This window comes from Lycium ferocissimum, chromosome 7, assembly GCF_029784015.1.
Source record: "Lycium ferocissimum isolate CSIRO_LF1 chromosome 7, AGI_CSIRO_Lferr_CH_V1, whole genome shotgun sequence".
Lineage (NCBI taxonomy): Eukaryota > Viridiplantae > Streptophyta > Magnoliopsida > Solanales > Solanaceae > Lycium > Lycium ferocissimum.
In genome coordinates, this window is record NC_081348.1 from 16,531,047 (window position 1) to 16,554,209 (window position 23,163).

Consider the following 23,163-nt stretch of genomic DNA (forward strand, 5'->3'; position numbering starts at 1 on the left):
TAGTATCAAGTCAGCAATTGCAAGATTCAGACAAAGCAAAGGATAAAGCCAACTTAATTTCTTTAAAGACGTGAATTTTGGAAGGGTACCATTGTCCCAACTACTTTCTTCGAGTAGCTAATAGGAACATAAAAAAAAAAAAAAAAAAAAAAACATAAAAGCAAAGTTCAATCATGCAAGGTTGGGCTACTGGAAGTGAAACGATCGGAAGAAATAACTTAATGACTTCATCTTCATCATCTTCCTCTCTATGGCCATAACCAATAGCAAGATCATTGTCCAGAATCGGGACCACTATCGCCAGTAAGTACCAAAAGAAGCCTGCAATTCTGCCATACCCATAAGCCTTCTCTTCTTGTGGTTAGCCCTGAAACAATATTGCCTTAATCTCTTTGTTTTCTCCTCAAGTTCCATGTCTGGAATTTCTTCCATCCTTTTCTTCTCTTCCTCTAATGAATCTATCACATCCTTCCACTTTTGTTCCATACCATTTCCTTCCCCCCCTTCAATTCCTGTAAATATTCATAACCGAAACAAGGGTTACATGTTTATATAGAGAATAAATCTTAACGTTCTTTTTTTAAACGAAATATTAAGAGAATATAATATTATTACATAAACTAAAAGGTGAATTTTTTTTTAATATTATATGAAAAACAAGAGTGTATAAAAGATGTGTATATAGAGAGTGAACCTTAACATTCTTGATTAGTGTTTGAAGACTCATTAACTTCCTATGTGGCCACCTTCGAATCCCCAAATCCCTACATCTTATCTTCAAAAATGTCACCCCAATATTAAGTTCCTTGGTCGCTTGAATTATTGGCATATAAAAGTACTTTGAAATTGTTTCTCGAGACAACATTTTTTGCTTCCTTTTTCCTTATAATTCCCTCAACACGATCATTAGTCATTATCTTTTCTTGATTGTTGTCACATAACAACAATTCTTGTTCTCAGTTCTCCCAAATAATTGGGTACTTAATCCAAATCCACCGCTCATTTCACCCCACATCCCTGCACCCATAACATTATAATACATTAGCTAATTTATTTAGAACAAATACTATTAGTGTATACAAATAGATATTCGAATATGACCGTCACCTGGGGTAGGGTTATAGAAAGATGAATAAAATGGATCTTCAAGAGTAAAATCCATCTTCAAAGGATTGTTAGCGCATCAAAAGCGTTATCGTACCGATAATCGATAGCATGGTGTCTGAAGATTCACCTTAAAACATAACATATCTATAGCCTAAAGGATTCTTAGAAACACTGATCCTTTGATTTCCAATGATTCAAGCCCCCATTGGTTCTTATCAAACGAAGATTAAGCATAAAGCGATACAAAGATCGCCAATATCTTTGTACTTATACGATTTCGATATGCCAATAAAAATTTTAAGGTCGCCATGGATTTTAAGTGTTGTTGGAACTTTTTAAAATGGACGGCTACTTTATTGAAGATGCTGTCGGCCACAAAAATCAATTTGCTTTTGTAAAAAAAAAAAAAAATAATTTTGAAATATAATGTCGGCCACACGAATTTTTATTTTTAAAATACGATTTTTGAATAAGTGAACGGCTACTTTTTATAAAGTTGTCGGCCAAGACAATTAATTACGTTATAAAAAAAAAAAAAAAAAAAAAAAAAAAAAAATCTATTATGTATAAGATATATTGTATTAGTACTTATACACTTAAGAAATATATAAATACAATACTAGTACTTTAAAGTAAATTAGCTACCCTAAGTCTACAATACAGTGACTTATACCTTATATTTGACTAATTAATTTATTTGGGCATGTCCGCCTTTATAATAGGACTTGGTTAATTTATTTGGGCATGTCCGCCTTAAAATTGGACGTATTAAGTTTTTTTTTTCAAAAGAGCACTGATATTGCACTTGCATTCACACCACTTTTACCTTGAATGATTTTCGTACTAATTGCACACTAATGCTACTTTTATTTCAAATATTTTATACTACTCTCACGCTAGCACTAGTTTTTACCTCAAATATTTTGTACTAATCTCGCATTTGCACAACTTTTACCTCACATATTTTGTACGAATCGCGCGCTTGCACTATTTTTTTTATATCGAAATAATATCGCACTAATTTTTTTACACCTGCATTAATCTAGGAGTAATTCCACGCTTCTTGTAAAAGGAAAGAAAGTATGTAATATTTACAGCCTTGCAAGGACTATGCATCGAACGGTTGAGTTTTCTTAGGACTAATTATGCCCTCAATTACTGCTAACAACTCTCGAATTTTACGATAAATTAATGCTTAAGTTTTACAAAGATTTTCAAATGTATCAATGCACAAATATTTCAAATGCTTCGCATAAAATGCTTTAAACGCACAATTTCACACGCACCGCACCAATGCTTTCTATTTTTAAACGCACAAATGCTTTAAATACACCTTTGCACAAATGTTGCATGCACAAATGTTGTCAATTTGCTCCGCACAAATGCTTTAAATACACTGCACACGCACTGCACAAATGCTTTCATTTGCTCCGCATAAATGCTTTAAATACACTGCACACGCACACGCATTTAATGCTTCCATTTGCTCCGCATAAATGCTTTAAATGCACATACACGCACAAAAATGCTTTCATCTGCTCCGCATAAATGCTTTAAATGCACTCGCACATGCACATTGCACCCGCACCGCACAAATGCTTTCATTTGCTCCGCACAAATGCTTTTAAATGCCCTGCACACGCACATTGCACCCGCACTGCACAAATGCTTTCATCCGCTCCGCATAAACGCTTTCAAATGCACTGCACATGCACAACATAAATGCTTTAAATCGCTTTGCGCAAATGCTTTCAAACGCACACGCACCGCACAAATGCTTTAAAATTCGTTGCATAAATGCTTTGCACCATGAGTCATACTGGTTTTTAAAACCTCATTTTCATCAGTCATTGGGTTTTAAAGGAAAACCTCATGCGGGCTTAGCAAGCCTCATTTTCATAAGTCATCTGGTTTAGGGCCCCATTTCCATTAATCATCGCCAAAAGGTATCATTTTCATGAATCATTCGGCCCATAACCTCGTTTGCATCAGCCTCAGCAAGGCTATTATTTTAATCATTGCGGCTACGTTGCGGATTTATTTTACATCGCTTTATTTTGACATTTATTTTACTTGACTATTTTATCTAGTCTAAAGTTTCGCGGGAGCTTAGCGCAACGTGGAACTATTTCTTCGACGAACTGGGGCAATATGTTGGGAAGGAAATCAGACTTCCCGACAAGGGTCGAAGATCTACCTCGAACACTCGTCTCGAACTATTCTGCCTGCATTCCAGCGTATCCAATTTTCAGAATTTTCAAGTCTCTACCATAATGCCCAGTGTCTCCATAATTCGGCACTGGGACAGTATTTTGCAAAGATTCGTACCAATCGGGATTCGTCTTTCATAGGTGTCGTAGTCATCCTAGAACTACACACGGCCTGATTCTCGTGCAGCCCGAGATATGTAGGCAACTCGGAGACCGGAGTTCGGCCATAACCTTCGTAATCCTCGCAAAATTTTCTTCACCCGTAATTTCTTAAAATTTTCTTTACCCTTAGTCCTTCGAAATCCTTTAGCCGGGACAAAATAGGCTACTGAGTCAACGTCTTTGCCCGAAAATTCTTTCATCATTACCGGGCAAAGAGGGACAAGCTGTTGACACCCAATTTTGTCCCGCCTTTCCTAAATATTTATAGTAATTTTGGCAATTTGAGAAATGATTATTTATACTTTATTATAATTATTGATTTTACTAATACTTTTTTTTATTATCCTGTTGTAGTCAGTATTGCTATTATCTGCTATTTTTTATTACCGCTACCACTATTATCACTATCATTGTTATTATTATTATTATTATTATTATTATTATTATTATTATTTTGTTATTATTATTTACTACCAGTATTATTATTGTTCGCATTTTTTATCATTCAGCACTTTTGCCATCTTATGCACACGCATCGCAATTATCTTCGCATAATTAAATAATAGCGTTTATTTACTATTGATTTTCAATATATTATCGCACGGCTATTGCGACGCCACTTTATTTTTATCCGGTTACTAATAAATACATACTTTATATGAGATAATATTTTAAGACATGTTAGCATACAATTAGTTAAAATGGATCTCTTATTTAAATTTAGAAGCCAAGCAAATTTCTTCCATCCAGCCCAATATTTTAAAATAGCAAGCCCAAATCAGTTAACCCATTATTTTCATCCGCCCAGCCCACATCCAGCCCAAAAGGAAATCGACCCGGCCCAATTCTCATTTTAACAAAAATGAAACCCCTAAGGGTTTCATCTTCTCCTTCAAGCCGCCACCCCCATCTCTTTCTCTCCTTCCTCTCTCTTCTCCCCTTTTCCCCATCCGCTCCTCTCCTTCATCATCTCTCGTCCCCACCACCGCCGCCTGCACCCCGCTCCCACTTTCCCCTGTTCCCCGCTCCTCTCTCTCTCTCTCTTCCGCTCCTGCCCTCTTTCTTTTATTCAACACAAAACCCTATAAATAGGGGGAGATGAATCGTTTGAAAGGGGACAGAAAGGAGAGGCGAGAATCCCTCTACGAAGGAGATGGAAAAAAACCCCCTTAAGAATCAAAGCTTTCACCCCAAAATCCACTACAAAGACAGGTTTTGAGTCGCAAAAATGCCCGAAAAATTAAAGTTCTGAAACAAGCTTTTGAAATCCCGAAAATCTCTAAAATATAAGTATTTTAGTCGCCTATAATTCCCTAAAATACGAGTTTTTGTTACCAGTTATAATCTTAGCTTATTATCGAGTCCAAGTGCTACATCGATTTTGTTTCGTTTACCTTGATTTGTTGCAAATCCAAGCATCGCAAGCTCTAATTTGGCAGTCTTCGAGGTATATCGGAGACTCGAAGCCTCACTTCGCTGCACCCGAAGAAGGTAATTCCCCTTTCCCTTTTACTTTCTGCTTAATCTATGCTTTCTTAATCGTTGTTAGTTTTAAAATAGGCTGATTAATTAGATTAGCTTGATAAGCCTGTTGGTACGTTGTTATTGATTCGGACCTCATCAGTCTTCTGTGATGATTTATGTATCGAGTTTGGCTCTGCTTACGTAGTTACGTATGTTATGTGTGATAGATTGATCTCAGTTAATTCAAAGGCAAGAGTTAATCGTGTTAGTTGGTTTAAGTTGTATATCGTTTCTATAAATCTGGACAATTAGTTAATAGGATATTTGAGCTTGCTTAAGTGTTTGTTGTTAAGTCAGGCATGACTAATAGCTAAGTCTGGGATTGATTCCTGTTTGCTTCTTATTATAACACAAGATCGTTAATGCAATTCAGCAATGACATAGTAATAAAGAGGGTTGAAATTGTAACAAGGAGAAAGCATATCCAGTGTGTACTATGATAAGAATGATGGTTTGTGGATGAGATAAATAAATCTGATTTAAAATTAGCATAAGGTAAAATTGATATGCTGTTTGGAGCTATGAACATGCATCAGTTTCAGTTCTTGGGCTGGTTCATATTGTCTTAAGGGGGATTAGATGCTGTCTAAAGATGTCTTTTGAAACATACTTGAGTGTTTGGCAGTCTTGGGGATACATGTATGTTTAGTTCAAATTGTTTGGGAATAATCCACTAACTGATCCTTGCACACTGTTTGGTATGACTGTAGCATGCTTTATTTGTTGCTTTAGCTGGAGCATGTTGCTAGCCTGATAAGAGGTGGGCTGTTTAAATCAGGTCGTCAATGAATAATAAGTCCAATATAGCATATACAGCTATTTAAATCATGTTGTCAGTTGGACATGTTAGTTCATTAGATTAGTATATCTTGAATCAGATTAGTTGCACCTAGACATGTATCAGGCCCAGTTTGCTAGCATATTTGATATTAACATACCCTCCATCATGTTTAGCTCACTGTTTGACTCAATCATCAGATTAGTATTGTGTCACTTTCCAATATGATTTCAGCTTTGTTTTAAGATTTGCTGTCTTGTGTTTAAATAATCCCACACTCTTGACATGTCTTGTTTCAATTTAAACTTGCCCATGACTGCTTAGTTTGCCTGCTTTTAAGTTTTGGGTTTAGCTGGTTTGAATATGGTTGGATATGATCTAATCAAAGAAATATGAATCAGTAGGCTAACTATGTGGTGAGGCATAGGATGACTTGCTTATTAATCATGTGTGTTGGTTAACTTTATGAACCTAAAAAGATAAATCTGCCTGCTATATATTTGAAAAGACTAGTATTAAAGGCTTGTTTACTACTGGACCAGTTGGCTGGTCGAAATGTGTTATATCTCTGTATAATTTGGGTTTTTAAAAAAAACTGAAAGTTATCAAGTGGTAGTGGCATATGATATGCTAAACTATAATCTGATCCTTCTTTTCTGTCTCTCCCATGTTTTGAGTCACTATCCTTAAGGTGGTTTAGTTTCCAGACTGATAGTTAGCAGGATCTGCCTATTCATGTCTTAATGCAGTTCAGATGATTTTAGTCTTATTAGCATGTCTGTGTTAATATGTAGTTCATTTGAATATACTGAATGCTCATTGCCTCTGTATGACTGAAATGCACATACCTATTTTCAGTTCCCTTGTCCTTCCCTCTAATAAGAATGTAACTGTGGTGGTTGAATATTTTGTTAAGCACCTTAAATGATCAAAGAATCACATTTTTTTTTACTACCATGATGGTCTCTGATAAAGTCACTGTATTTAGTTATTGGAAGATTCATCTCCTATATACCTATCTTGTCTGATTAAAAATCTGTGTACCATTGATGTATTAAAATCTTGTTACTGCTGCTTCCTCTTTCTTTCTTTATTTTTTTAGTTGTTGTTGCCACATTTACTTTGGCACTTTATTTGTATGATTCTGCTACCTGATTATATGCAATAGGAATAGTTAAGTTCCTTTATTTCTAGTTTGATGAATCAGATTAAGTATTTAAGTTCCCACTCTTTCGTGTTTGAATGGTCTGTGACCTCTCAGCATATCTTTGAGAATTACTTTTGTTTCTCTTTTTGAGCATGATGACTTTTTGTTCAGTAGCAACAGTTATCACATTCTTAAGACACAATTATAACCAAACAGTTACTGCAATTTATACCTATTATTGCTGCACTTTTGGGGACTGATTTAAACCAAACAGTGGCTGCATTTAACTGCTGCGTTTTGGCCATTTTCTACTACGTTTTAGGCCATTTTCACCCCATTTTCGAACTGATTTATTACTTGCGTTTTTTAGCCATTTTCGACTATGTTTTAGGTCATTTTCACCCATTTTTTGGACTGATTTACTGCCTGCAGAATTAACCATTTGTTTCCTACCGAAAGCTTTCCAATATTAGCATTCTTTACATCCCTATGAATGCGTATACGTGAAGTATGCTTGAATATACACAATATATACATAGTCTACTGATCTATTTTTAGTTTACATTATATATGTTTAGCCCTATTCATTAATCATATACTAATCCTTTTCTTTTCATTTTTATGCATGACCATCGTATACGAGTCCGAATGACTCGTTCTTCTTCCGCATTCGATGTCGGGCTAAAGCCCAACGAAACTCTATTCTCGAGTCAGCCCCATCAGCTACATAAAAATGATTCTGGGCCGAAGCCCATACAGCAGTCCAATCCGCAGCAATATATAAAGGAAATCTATTGGGCCAAAGCCCAACAACATGAATAGTTCGCAGCAGTTGGGCCTAGAAAATGGGCCGACCCATTCCAATATTCATCCCTCTATTCTATTTTTCTCTTGTGCATTTAATTTGCCTTGTGTGACTAACATTTTACTTTGTTTCCTTTTCTTGGCTTAGATGAATTCTAGCAAAATTTAGTGGTTTAGCTTTAGTAATGGGTAGTTAGCTTAAGGAAGACTAACATTAATGCCATAAATTTTTATTCTCCTCTTTTCGTGTTAAATTATCCAATATTCATTTTAGAATAATTGATTTGCAAAATGGCATGACTTTATATTTTAAGTAAAAGGAATCATATCTTGTCCTTACTATCATATACATTTCAAAATGTCACTAACACACAAATATAAACTCAAGCATATTTTATGGATAATTTTTGAAGTTTTGAGTCAATCACGCATATTTTTAAAGTATAGTTAATAAAAAGGATAAACAAAACTCATTAGCTATTTTGATATTTTGTTTATACTCCTAAATTGCAAAATCAATTAATACCTCATCATTGAGTTCTTTCAAATATTTATTAAAATACTTGCATAAACTTGTATTTTCTTCCACTTATATGCAAATTATTATATTTTGCAAATCTTGTTTTAGCATTATTATACTTCCTTTGAAGCAATAGCAACATTTATAAGCTTTATTTTAAACAGCATTTAAAATCTTCTTTTATGCAAGTTACTATATTTTTACGAGCATTATCTTAAATAGCATCATTAATCTCTCATTTAAAATCTAAGCAGCTTTTATAAGTCTTATTTTAGAATAGCATTTAAATTCATCTTTTATGCAAATTATTATTTTTCTAAATTTTATTTTGCACGATATCATCACATTTTTCTTTAAAATCTTAGCAATATTTTTAGCCGTGTTCTTAAAATTCAAACACTTAGCATTCGCATCTTTAGCCTTAATTAATTAACCTAAGTTTGGTCGGATAACCGTAAGTTAACGGATTCTAAAGGATGCCTAACCCCTTCCCTTTAGGATAATATAGAACCCTTACCTAGAATTACACTGGTTAAGCAGACTATTAACGGAGGTTCACTTAGCTTTACCTTAGTTAATAATTAGGTGCCCTAATTCACCTTAAAATCAATTAGGTGGCGACTCCTTAAAACAAGCAATATAAATCTCCAATATGCAATATAGGAATCTCCAATATGTTTTGTAAACGTCATTTTTAGTCTAAAGGAAACTTATACCAATCAAGACACGCCAAACTAGCATCACAGAAACGAGCAGAAGCGGACAAACATACATTTAACGAAGGCAAGCATACAGAATCCTATACAAGATAATGCGGCAACAAATTACGGATTTCGTTGACAAAACTCCAAACACCTTTTATAAGACTTTAACAGATCATTCATACAGATTCATAGATGCTAATAGAATTCAAATCTTATCATGAACATCACACTAATCGACTTGTTCGACTAAATGACATAAAGAACATGCACAATCACTACTTAATCACCCGCGAAACCCCTTCGATTACACTAGCATAGTATACTGCCTAAATTAATGAAATTACTGCTAAATCAATTCACACAAAACTCATGAATAAGCTAAAGCTACTAAAGTGAAAATAAACTAAGTCGAAGAAGAAATTACCTTTTGTGGTACAGTGAAAGGGGCGTCGAGGGCCGCGAATCTACGCTCGACTGTTGGTATCTCCGAGCTTGCGTATACTCGGATTCCAAAACAGCAATAGAATGAAGGAGAGTAAAATGTTTGGTATTTTAAAGTTGATGTCAAATAACAGAATGAGACTATTACACCCCCAAGTTTCGGTACATTGAGATTTATTAGGAGTTAGCTAGTTAACTATAGACACCGGAGTTATTGTCGAAAGGATGCAAGATCATTGATGCTCATTTTGCAATACAAGAGTCCGAGTTCGTGTAATAGGTTATGGAAGGAAAGTTAAGGACAAGGCCATTTTTTTTTTTGATTTAACGCGCAAGTCGCTTATAAATATGATTGGCATGGAATATTAAGGGCAAACTTGGAATTCGGAAACTATTGTATTTCAAGGATTAAGTGTGCATGTGGACAAGATGACTAGGCAAGCAATAAAATTGGTCATCTTTATGACTTAAGAAATTCTAGAAACTTGGAGAAAAAGAAAAGAAAGAAAGAAAAAAAAAAAAAAGAATAAGGGGAGCCATGTGGCCGGCCAACTTGGTGTGGGCCATGGCCACATGGTTGGCTACTACTTGAAATAAAAGATGACCAAGTCATCTCATTTCATCATCTTCATCACTTGGAAACTTCAAGAAAATTGGAGAGAAAACCACAAGGCCATTCGGCCAAGAACATGGAAATTTGAGGGTCAAGAATTGATCACCAAAAATTATTTTCTTCTAGTTTCTCTACTAATTGGAAGGTTCTCGTCGACGTGGAGTGGGTGTTAGAACAAGAAAACCACTCGTTGTTGTGTTTTACCAAAGCTAGCTGTGGGAGAAGTTGGTGGAAAAGGTAAGATTTAATCCTCCCTTACATGTTCTATGGATGATTTGAGCATGTTATAGTATAAGGAAATGAATGAAATTCATGAAACTATGGATTATGGTGTTGGCCGAATAGGTGCATATGTGTAGAGGTGAAGAATCAACTTTGTTTAGCATGTTTTGGTTGTTGTTGTTGTGAATTCTATGTGATGGAAATGAAAGTATTGAATGGTTTAAATTGAAGTTGTGATTTTTGTAAGTTGGGCCGTGTACATGTAGTATTATATAGGGATGAAGGACTAATTTTATTTAATATGTTTGAAATGTTGTTTTGCGGATTCTATAATGAAAATGAATGTTTGATGACTCATGTTGACGTCGCAATTGTTGTGGGCTGTTTTGGAGAGTAGTATGATGTTAATATAGGTTCTTGTGTCCATAAGAATGATGATTATTGGCATGCGGATTGTTGGTGTAGTTTATGAATTCGGCAGAACAATTAAATGATTGAATAGAGAATTGACTAGTTATGGAAGTTGGAAAACAGCGTGTGGGCTGTTTTGTGAAATAATTTGTTATGGGAAATGATATTATTGATGTTGATATTGTTGTTGCTGTTGTTGGTTGATGAATTGAGAATTCGGGCTAGGCACCTAAACAGGGGAGATCTTTGCCGATTTTCGATAGAATATAAAATAGTTTAAGTTGGAACTTGAGATAAGTATGTAATACGGAGACTAACATTAGCGTGAATCCTCTCGAATGTAGATTTGCGAGCTCGGGCGGACAGACGTAGCCAATAGGAGGTTGAGCAGGTATGTTAAGGCTCACCCCTTCTTTCTTTGGCATGTCTTAATTGAAAATAAGTTATGACACGAATTTCGAGGTAACTCTATTTCGGTGATCCGAGCATGTTTATGATTCTCATTGGCTTCTTGATATTTGTATTCTTAATGTGGTCAAATCCTAGTCCTTATGTCATTTGTATAATCAAGTTTCAAAAGTTGCATAAAGATTTTGCTTTCAAAAGAGTTTGTTTCTAAACGATTCCGAAACTACGAAAGTCCGTAACTTTCACCGAAAGGCTCGGATCGCTTCGATTTGTTCGTAGAAAGTTTTGTAACATATGATGACTTGATTCTTCATAGGCGGGCTCGGAATGATTTGATATACGACTATGGTCCCTACGATACTTTGATATACTTATGAGAATTGATATGTTTCCGAGTACCGTCCGAAAGATTTTTGATATAACTATTGCCCGGATCTTCAATAACGATATGAGAATGTTGAGCTATTTCCTCGTAAAGCCATTATTCATTGACAGTCTCACCTTATAATAATCGTTTCTCCAAAGTGAGACGAAGCGGCCACGATTAATCCATAATATGATCGGAGGCTACCGACCTTATGTCACTCCGATAGATACATGACTTTATTTGGGCTCTCAGGCATGCTACTCATATGATATATGAATATGATATATGTATATGTATATGGGGAATACGGAAAGGGCGAGAGCGTTATATACGCGTAACCACTGGAAATCGGTGTATAATATGACATGATACCGTCCCGACGCGGGATGCCGGACGCGGGATATGTGGTTATGGATCGGGCCGCACGTTCCGCAAAGAATATATTATATGGATCGGGCTACACGTTCCGCAGCAATGTATTATATGGATCGGGCTGCACGTTCCGCAGCAATATAATATTATAAATATATATATGGATCGGGCTGCACGTCCGCAGCACTAAGCATGCATGGTACCCGCCTAAAAGGCACCCAGATGTACAGGTTGCTCTTTGTCCCATGATATGATATGTTCTATATTTTCGCTTTGTTACTATTCATGCTTATCCTTCCATATGTTGTTACTCATGCCTTACATACTCGCACATTGCGTCTCGCCGACGTCCCTTCTTGTGGACGTTGCGTTCATGCCCGCAGTAAACAATGTAGACGCATCCGATCCCCTAGGGGCCCCACCAAAGAAAGATATTGGAAGCGCTCCGGTTGTTTCGAGCTTCGGTTTACCGGTACTACTTTTGTGTACATATTTGGGCACGGTGGAATCCGACCCCGACTTGTGGATATATGTATCTTATTTAGGGGCTCGTAGACAGACGTGTACAATCAAATGTTTGTAGTCCTGCTCGCCTTTATGGATGTATAATCTTTTGGTAAAATCCACTGACACTCGTTCACGAGTATGCTATTGATGATTATGTTGAGTAAGATATGATTGTATCGTCCATATGGCCCACTCAGTAGCACGAAAAGAATACATGATAAGAGGTGCCGGTAGGATACTATCGGGCACCCGTCACGGCCTCTGGTGGGGTCGTGACAGAGACTGCCCTTTTTTTTTTTGTATTTTCAGAAAATTGGAATTGCTTCCCCAAAAAAAGAACCCCCCCTCTTTTTCCGATTTCAAGTTGTATTTATAACAGATCAGTGCTAGGGTTTCGATTTTCAAATTTCAAACTCCAAGATGTAAAAGGGTGTCACGGATGGGGATTTGAAACCGAAAATTTGAAATCGAGTCAAAGCTCCTCCTAATCTGAGCGTTGGAGTCCATTTCACGTGATTTGCTTCAACCTTTTGCCCAAAACGGATTTTTCTCTGGTCTTGAAGATTTCGTATATTTTGAAGCTGAAACAGGAGGATCTTTCTCTGTCACTGACAGAAAACGCAAGCAAAACCAAAGAGAGGACGATTTTGTGTTGAAATGGTAAGGCAAGGCTGTGTAAGGGTGAAAGGAAGACTGGGTTTTACTCGAAGAGGAGAGAGGGGAGAGAGGAGAGAAGGGGAGGCGTTGCACGAGACTGGTGTGGCAAAAATCTGCCATTCTTGAAAGTGTTTTGGGTTTTACTTGAAATGGAGGAGGGAGGAAGGAAGAGAGAGAAAAGAGAAGGGGAGGCGTGCGAGGAAGAGGAGAGAAAGAGATTAGGTTTTGAGATGTATTAGGAATGGAAGTGGACCGGGTCAGGTCGGGTAGTGATAATGGGCTGGCTGAAAGTTTGGGTTGGGTAATATAAGGTAATGGGCTGGTCCGTTTGGACTTGTAAAAAAATGGCTGAAATTGTTGAGTATTTTCTTCTCTATTTAATTATTTTGGGCTTCTAATTTAACAACTAGTACAATGAAGACAATTAATAATTAGTATGTAGGAAGTAAAGGTTTAATAAAGTATAATTAATTTAACGAGTACAAAATCCGAAAATGAAACGATGATGAGCTATTAAAAGTTATGATAAAGTAATGCTCGTAATGTTGATAGTGAAAGTAGCGAAAATGAAAGTAATGATATTAATAATAGCAAAATAAAAATAAAAAATAATGGTGAAAATAAAATATTTAGACTGTTAATAAATTTAGAAAGCTCCAGGAAATAAATTGAAATAAAGGAGGGACAAAATTGGGTGTCAACAATGCAAATGTAGGATATAAAAAAAATTCTTTTTATTTTAATGAAAGTTTTTAAGAATATAATCTTCAATAATTCGACTTGAGCTTTACTATATGCAGGATTAATTTCTCTTATTTTTTTCTAAATTAAACCAGTATTGACTAACCAACTTAATTATCGTAGAAAGATATTTTGGTATTCAAGAATAATTGAAAAGATACGACACTAAGCAAGAGTGTACTCACGAAGCTAATCATTTTCTCTACAAGTTTTCTTCTCTACTTTTCTTTATCGCTTTGGATATTTTTACTTCTATTAAATTCTCTCTCAACTAATTCTAAAGCTGGGAACCAAGTTTGTTTGTTCATTTTTTTTCCTAGACATTTTGAGGTAAAATAAATAAATACAAATATCGATTTTAAGCTGAAATCAATAAACAAAACAAAACTATATTCACTACTCTAATTATTCATCCTAAAGTCATTACTAATTGTAAGTTCATCATATAAGAACTCGACAGATTTATCATGTGTAATATATAAAGGGATTACTTAATAATTTTATAAGAGTAGTAACTCCCTTTGTCCAATTTATGGGAATTTGAAGAGTCAATCAAGTGTTTTTATTGGAATTTGTTTATATGCCTTTTAAATTTTTTAAGTTGTTAATTACTGTGATTTATAGTATTTTTACGTAGTTTTCAAATATATAAGTTTTATTCCAAAAAAATTTAAAGCTTCTATGTTCGGATGCACGATCAAAATTTAGAAGTTTGAATTTCAAAATTTCAACTGTGCCATATAAAATGGGACATAAAAAGTAATAATTAAAGCACATAAAGTAAAAGATTTTTAAAACTATAACTAAAATTGATTCTAGAACAAAACTATAACTAAAATTGATTCTAGAACAGATGTAAGCACATATGATGAAACAAATGTACCTCTAATTGGAAAAGAAAATTTCTCCAATTTTACTCTAATAAGGACAAATAACATAACAATAACCTAATAAAGTTCCACAAAAGATAACAAAAAGTCATACAAGTCACCAATTAGGAGGATCCAAGTGGAGTGGTATTAAGAAATAAATGAGGGGAAAAAGTTGGAATAGGTAATTGTTGCAACCACGTGTAAGCATAGAAATATTGAAATTTGGCAAATTTCTATTTTGAACTATGATAAATGACGAATATAACCCTGTGAGGACTACAAAAAATGCTCATTCCCTCTTATATATAGTAATAAATAAGCCAAACTTTTGAAATGCCAAATTGTTTATTTTTCGAAAAAAAAAAAGAACACTTATTTTAAAGAATAGTTTTGTTAAGGAAGAAATAAATAATTTTGACTAGTACAAGAAAGAATATTTTAACTTTTAAGTAGAAGTTGAAAAGAATAAAGTCTCCCAGTTATTTTGTATTTTATATTATATAAAAGAGTGATCTCAAAATACTGATTAACCTTACCCTTGAAAATAAAAGGACACAATTAATCTTTAATTACAAAACTAAATGAATACTTGGGGACAACCAACACTAAAAGATCTAGATTTTAGTTGGGATTTCATTTTTACTCGAGAAAAGTTAATATATGTTGTGGCTGGAGACTCACCTCTTGTCTATTTTCCTGTTTATAGTGATTGATACCTTAGACGTAACATGCATAGTTTTCCAATATTGATTTTTCCTCTTGCTGTCATATTTTATGAATAGCTTCTTCTTTTTCTCCAGTAATTTATAATACTGTCATCACGAAAACTGCAGTCCTAATTCATTGAAAGAGACTTCACTAGATTTCTTAACAGGAATTATTCCATTCTACTTACTAGTACTATAGGTTACTCCTTCCTTCCCAATTTATATGAGGGTTGACCTATTTGGAGAGCCAAAATAACTCATTTTTAACTACAGTTTCAAACATAGGTTCTTCGAGTATTTTATAATAAAATTTACATATTTGAAACTACATAAAAAGTATTACTTATAAGTCTAATTAATATGAAAAGAGTTGGAGAAAATCTAGTCAAAGAAAAAACTGTTTGACTCCTCAAATAGGCCAACCCCCATATAAATTGGAATAGAGGGAGCATACATTTTATTGAATAGTTCATTAAAAAGTACACGAACTTAGGTAGCGGCATGCAACATCTAAGATAAAGGACAATTGATAAAACGTAGGTGGATAGGGCTGAATTTGCGGGGTTAAGATGGGCCGAGTCAAAAAGTGAGCTAAGAAATGTATCATAACTCAACCTGCTAAAATTCTTATTAAGTTTTAGTTTCTTTGTTTGTTTTTTTATAATTTGTTTAAGTACTCCATCTAATAATTTTTTTAACTTTATTATGACTATATATAATATACCAAACAAAAAATAATATTTTGACAAAATTACTCAGGAGTCAATTTGAACTATATATCAATTCAACTTTTAAATGGGTTGAATTGGGGTGATCTAAATGAACGAGTTAATATAGGGGCAGGTCAATGACCCATATATGTGTTAGTTTTTTACTTGGTCATATATTATATCCCAAGTTGATCTAATAATTTGGAAGTGTTAGTAAGAGTAAAAATGTTGACCTGTAAATTATTAACGTACTCAACTATCCCGGTTGGGCAAGTAACGCATTTTTGGGGCGAAATTCAAATTACACCGGATAATTAATCAAGATTTCTTGAAGAGGAAAAAAAGAAGTATGGCTGCAAGTGATCTCCTATTTTACGCTTGAAATTCAATAAGAAAGAATTATCAGTTGATTCATCGCTGCTTGCTACACTGATCACTTATATTTGGAAAAAGAAAATTCAATAAGTAAAAGCTTGTTTGGAGTTAGATTCTTTAAAGAATCACAAAATTTGCATGAATTTAATCCTTTTTTTTTCTTGAAAACAAAATTAACATCAGTTAAGAAGTGTAAGTTTAGTGTTTTTTATTTTATTTTTTATTTTGTCTTTAAAATAAGATGTCACGTCATTAAAAAGTGATCATATATATCATTTTCCGGCCTAAGTTACCTTTTGAGTGAAATAACAAAAGAAAAGAGACTTTTTTTAAAAAAGAAAAAAAAAAAGAAAAAAAAGTGACATATTGAGTAAAATAATAAAAGATTAGTGACTTTTTTATCCGAATGAAAGAAAAGTAATTTTGTTCACTTATTTTTCAATAGTGTAGTGACGTTTAGGCAATAAATCGTAAAATGTGCATGAATTAATCATTTTCCTTGACAAGAAAATCAACATCAATTTAGTAGTGTCATGGATGCCTGAATTTCTTCAAGTGTCCGACCTTTTGTCTCTGGCACTAGCATTGCAACAAATGGGATCATCAACCCAGAAAATATTGTGAACATGAAGAACACTCCTGGTAAAATGCAGAATTTTCAGAATTTGAACAACAAACAAACACAACGGTTCGAGCAGTTATAGGGAGGCATACCTGGAGGGCTCCATTCAAATAAGAAGTTAAAAGCATAGGTGACAATCCAAGAAGTAAACCAGTTGCATACAATTGCAAGACTTCCAGCTGATCCCTTTATGTTCATAGGAAATATCTGAAGTGGTAATGAATAGTTAGTAAACTATACTACTCGAAAGGGTTGTGTAATGTGTATATGGAAGAAGGAAGAGGGCTAATAGCAGACCTCTGAAACAATAGTAATAGCTGCACCGCCCACACCCGTTGAGTAAAATATACTGAATAACTGTTAACAATTAGCAATACATGAATCATTTCTTTTGTTAACACGTCCTTTATAGTTGTAATCAAGATTTACTGGACAGTTTGAGCTACAACTTGGTAAAATACAAGAAAATGAAGTTAATCAGCAAATTAAAGGGATGAAGGAATAAGTAAATGTGGAGGGAGGGTGAAGGCAAAACCAGTATGCCAGTTTCAACCAATGTGGCAGTGAGCCGACCTGTGTGATCATAATCCTGCTTGGAGAAAAATGTGAAAAATGATATGTCTAGCAAGTGAAACTTTAGTCATTTTTGTTTCTATAGAGGGCTGGAGGGGAGGGTGCGTTTGAGTACCTTAAACAAAAAGCCTACACCTACAAGAAAGTTTCCTAAGCAAGTGCCAGCAGAAGCGACCTGAAACCATTTTGTTTTGCTTCAAATATCTACGATTGAGTATTGATCACTAAACTACACACATTAGTAGAGATGCTAACTTCTAACCATCAGAACTGGCCGTCTTCCAGTAGCATCCAGTAAGAATATGCCCATAGCAGCAAAAGGGAGCTGAAAGAGAAGTAACAAACAGATGATAGTTTGAGATACTTTTTTAGGAAACATATTTCTGCAAAACATAGTAATTTCAGGAGTCAAAACCTGGATAAATCCCATTGTTGTAGTTGCAAAACTGGCCGAGCAACCTTTTTCAAAAGCGATAATCTCTTATTTCTGTCAAATGCTATTGAAGCATAATTCATTTTACAAAGTCTATGAGGTGCTAACCAGCTTTTTTGAAAATGAAACTTGCGAAAGATGAAATCGCATCAGTTCCTCCAGACTGCACCAAAATCAATACTCCGAATCCTACCTAGTAAAATTAACAGAGCAAGAGGAAAGCTCAATAAGTGATGAAAATGGAAAACATATAGTATTTATAACAGAGATGTGTCTCTATGCACTTATATATTTATATACTCCGTATCTAATAAGGCTTACAATGAGTGACTGTGCATATTTACGGTTGAACATATCCAGATATCTTGATCCTGAGAGCTGCTGAAGTGACTTCACATTGTCCTGCGAAGAAGGTTCATTTCAATTAATTTCACAATACAAAGAATAGAAGATGGAGAGAATTAGCTCATAGTACACATTAAGCTAGTAGTAAAACATTTAGAAGCAAGTCACCTTAATTTCAGCTGTTTCTAGAGAAATATCAACATTTTTTCCTCTCAGATACTGTAGAGATGCTTCTACTTGTTTGTCCCGACCAATTTTGGCCTGCAAACAATTCAATAAGTAAATAAGCAATCCAACTATGCCAGTAACATTAGTACAAAAAAAAGCAAAACATAATCCCCTTCTTCCAACAAAAAGGGGAAGGTGGAAAAAGTATGAAACTAAACAACAGATCAAAAACAAGAAAGTAAAAACAACATAACTACAGCCCCAAGCATTAGTTTGTTAATCAAAGTAATATGACTCCTTTCTTATTTAAAGTGTCCTCAACTGTATCTCTTCCTAAAAATGGTGTATTATTTCTACATTATACTTGTGCTTTCTAAAGAGCTTTGTCACATCAACTACTTCTGTAAAATTTGAGAATATAGCAGTGAGGAACACTAATTTAGGGATCTAGTAGCTCAGTTGATTGGCTACCTGAACTTTCACCTTGTTGGTGAGGGTTCGAATCCCCACGTTGTAATTCCCTCCCCCATTTCCCCTTCCCTACCCCCCATGTAACAAAAAAAAAAAAACCTAAAAAAAAAAAGGAACACTAATTTGAGAACATAGCAATGTAAAATTTGAGAATATAGCAATGAGGGACACTAATTTTCCAAGCACTAGGGAGTAGAGTTATAGTCACAGTCTGGCAAATTTTTGCGTATTTTATGTCTAAAGCTGCTTCCTTTGCCTCTATGGACAGGAAAAATCCACTACATGTAATTGTTACAAGTTTATACTCCACTCACAAGCCATCTTGGGGACTCAGGTATGAAGAATAGGCCTAGAAACTGCACCAAGGAGGGGATAATTCCTGAAACAAAGGAGGTAAATCAGTTCTTCTAACCTACCACATTATATAGTCTTCTCTTCCACAGCTCCTTCTGTCTCTCTGACTGGCTGTGTATAAAGAAGTAAATATTGTATAGGTAGCACTGTACCTACTACAGCCAAGGTGCGCCAAGTCAAGATATTCCCAATTAGAAAAATCAGTGAAAAGCCAAAATATACCATGAACTGCAAAAACACAGCAGTTTTAAATATGCAAGATCTGAACACTTCTAAGTCACAGAAAGCAATGGTTTCTAATTTACCGCAAATGCAGCTGTGCATCCACCTCGAATACTTATTGGCGATATTTCTGCAATGTATATAGGAGCCTGCATCGTAATGGAACTCTGCTGTTAATATGTTTTACACAGGAAAAAAACTGAAAAATGCTTTGTCATTTTGCTATTTACCACATAAAGGAGAGCTCCAGCTCCGATTCCCATTAGAAATCTTCCGATATCAAGCCACCAAACACTCTTGTAACAAAAAACGCATCAGTGCATTGAACTCAAAAAACAGACTCAACTCCCTTCTCCAGACGCTTAACTAAGATGGCATGTTAGTTGAAAGAGTTCTCCCCAATTTGATTTAAAATTCTCTTTCAACTTCAATGATCAATTTCCCTCCTATTAAATGTTTTATAAAAAAGAAGTTTCTACTTAGTAATCCATATCTTGTTACAGGAAGAGCAGCACTGCAAAATTGAGAATGTTGAAAAAGAATCAAAAACACTATCTACTGTAGTTTAAATTAACCTCTGGCTTCCTATATCAAGTTTTGCTAGAAAACAATCAATTTAAATGGATTTTGAGATGACATTGCCTATCATTGTAAAAGATACTATTAAGATGTTTAAGAGCAAGAACAATCATTAACATTCAATAGAAAAAGTCCAGAATGACCATTGAGTTACATACCATTGCAAAGATTATAGATAGCCATCCCAGGATGGAACATAGATCCAGAAACCACATTGTCTATATTAAATAAAAAATTAGACAGGAAGTTCTTTAGTTTATATAATTTTCAAGAATTAAAGAAGCGAGCATTGACAGAGAAACGTACTACTCTCCGCCCAAACATATCTGCAATAGTGCCACTCGCTAAGGTACCTATAGTTCCACCAAGTGTCAGAATAGCTCCAAATGTTGAATACTGCAAAACAAGAACAAAATCAGCACAAAAGGATGAGTTACATATCAGAGATCAGAACCCCAAAACTCTAACTAAGTCTATCTTTTTTGAACTTCAGTAAGGTTAACAGCTGCCACTTCATATTAGTTGCCTATTGCGGCGCTCTAAACATTCCAATTATATAGAAAGGAAAAAAATGGGGAGCTAGGAATTTTGTCAAGGGTGTTCGAATTCATATAATCTATATATTAAGACTATATATTAAGGGTGTTCAATATGTAATATATATCTGTAATACGTAATAATTAACATGTCTAAACGGTATAATTTTTCAACGAAAGTTTAACACCCTTGCCGGCCGCGGCTCAAGACCCCGCATTTCCTATTTCACGAAGGGAAATAAAGTTTATAAAAGTATACACTTACATCTGCAATGGACAATCCCAGGTCAGCCATGATACCTGACTGGGCAGGAGAAGAGTAGCCAACCTATAATGCAATCATCACAGTAAAGATAAACTCATCAAACACCTTAATTAAATTTAAGATCATCATCACCTAAGGTCTCACTTATTTAAGTAGTTATCAATTCTGCTTGTTGTGATACTACTATTATTTAATCATAGAGATTTACTCATCTAAGTTTGAAACCATATAATCATAGACAGAGATAGAAACAAATAACATGAAGAGGAGCAAATCATTAGTGCTCCAATTCAATATTACTGTACATTGGCAATGTTATTCTTATATTATTGTTAACTGCAAGCACACAGCAGAGGCAGAGCCACCATTGCGGTTACAATTATTTGTATTGAAAATTTTATTTAATATGTGGAAATAATTTATCCAAACTTAGTAAACAAAAAGAACTGTGATTCAGAACTCATAAACTAAAATCATGGGTCCACCTTTACTGATAGTATAAAGAATTTTTACAATACTTACAGCAAATCCATAAGACAAGGAACCACATGTAACAACAAAAGTGCTTAGAAAAACAGTTGCTGAGTTGCCAACAGGGAATTTGTTTCCGTTAGTACTTAATAGTTGTTCTTCCATGTTTTCTGTCTTGCTATGTTAGCTGCTTCTCTAATCAGAGGGAACAAAAAAAAGAGTTAGTTCAAACCCAAGTACATATTATTGATACAAAGGAGGGAAACGTGAAGAATGGAAATTGAAATGAATTATTGGATAGCTCATGTAGCAACATTTTTATGCAAGACTGATATTTTCAAACAAAAAGAAACCTCTCTTTCAATATGTTGATGAGACTTTGACTTACCATAATTGATGTTTAAAATAATTGATGCTACTGTATCTCAACATCAGCCAAGATCAAGGAAGATATTTTTTTTTTTGCTTGAAAAAAAAAAAAAAAAAAGAACAGAGGAATCCTCAAATTAACGGAATTTCAAATTATGAAGCAAAATAAAGAAAAAGTCAAGCAAATACTCCCTCCTTTTTCGTAGTGTTTTTAGTTAGTACCCACTCATAAAATAAATGCCTTCAAAAAAAAAGTAACTTTTAGTAGTTCTTGAAAACTCTATATTTAAATAAGGCTAAAATTGGAAGAACAAAATCAATGCCCTTCTTGATTACTATGTGAAACACTGCTTATTTTAAAATAAAATAAAATAAATAAAAACAACATTTATTATAAAATCAGGGAACAACTCTTACTTGAACAAAAAGCTACTTAAAGTATAAATAAAATACAAAAAGGACATGAATTCGGACCAGCTGCATTTATGGGCTATGATTAGTTTCTACTGCAGGTGGTGCCTTTCAAAAAGGTCGATGGACTGTAATATTTTATACTCCTCCTTCAGGGGTCCGAATTTCAAAAAACATTTTTATTTGTTTTTTATATAGGAAGGTAAGACAAAAAAAAAAAATTATTTTACCCTTAGCATTTATTACTCATTTCAACCATTTTCCCAACTTCAATACAATTATACACCATTTAATAGTCTTAAAATTTCTTAATTTTATTTTTACAAAGATTTTTTTAAGTATTAAATAAAAGGTACTCCCTTCGTTAAAAATTTATTTGTTTTATTTTCCTTTTAGTTATTTGTCTAATTCATTTTTTGGCAATTTTTTAATTTTAACTTTCCACATGACATATTTAAGACCAAAAACTTTAAGGGCATTTGATACATTTTACATATTTTTAGTTAACAATCATAAAATTTAAAAGTCTTTTCTATTTTCTTAGATTATGTGTCAAGTCAAAAACAAACAAATATATTGAAACCGATAGTAATTAGCCAAAGAGAAAAAGAAACTAAGATAAAATTATAAGCAAGATTTAAAAAAAAAAGAATAAAGAAGGGCAGGTTCTATCCAATTTTCAATAAAATAACGATGAGACTTATTTGGAACACTAGCTCCTAACCCTTAGGGTCGTTTGGTACAGGGGAAGTTTTATCCAATAATTTCTTATAATCTTGAAAAAAATTTATCCCATCTAAAAGATAGTATAAAATAATCTTCAAGGTCAATGGGATTAGGTGGGATATCCCATCTTTAAGTATGGGCTTCAGTTTATATTTTGTTTGGTGGAAAATATAAATTTATCTCAGGATAAAGTTATACCTTCCACCAAACATGATACAAAATTAATCCCAAAGTTAATACAAGGATATCCCACCTTATA

General features: G+C 34.2%; 1 protein-coding gene across 1 annotated transcript; it reads right to left on the reverse strand.

Moving 5' to 3' along the window:
• Nucleotides 1-16,852: 16,852 nt before the first annotated feature.
• On the reverse strand, nucleotides 16,853-21,780 carry LOC132063541 (sugar transporter ERD6-like 5). Its single transcript, XM_059456117.1, has 18 exons — nucleotides 21,450-21,780; nucleotides 20,928-20,990; nucleotides 20,433-20,522; nucleotides 20,285-20,344; nucleotides 19,778-19,843; nucleotides 19,631-19,696; nucleotides 19,478-19,553; nucleotides 19,286-19,350; nucleotides 18,501-18,593; nucleotides 18,309-18,389; nucleotides 18,096-18,180; nucleotides 17,970-18,013; nucleotides 17,817-17,879; nucleotides 17,670-17,729; nucleotides 17,517-17,570; nucleotides 17,279-17,338; nucleotides 17,074-17,188; nucleotides 16,853-16,998 (listed from the first exon to the last, which is right to left on the reverse strand). Exons 1-18 carry the CDS (start codon nucleotides 21,561-21,563, stop codon nucleotides 16,877-16,879), a joined length of 1,377 nt encoding a protein of 458 aa, XP_059312100.1. The 5' UTR covers nucleotides 21,564-21,780; the 3' UTR covers nucleotides 16,853-16,876.
• Between the last annotated feature and the right edge of the window lie 1,383 nt (nucleotides 21,781-23,163).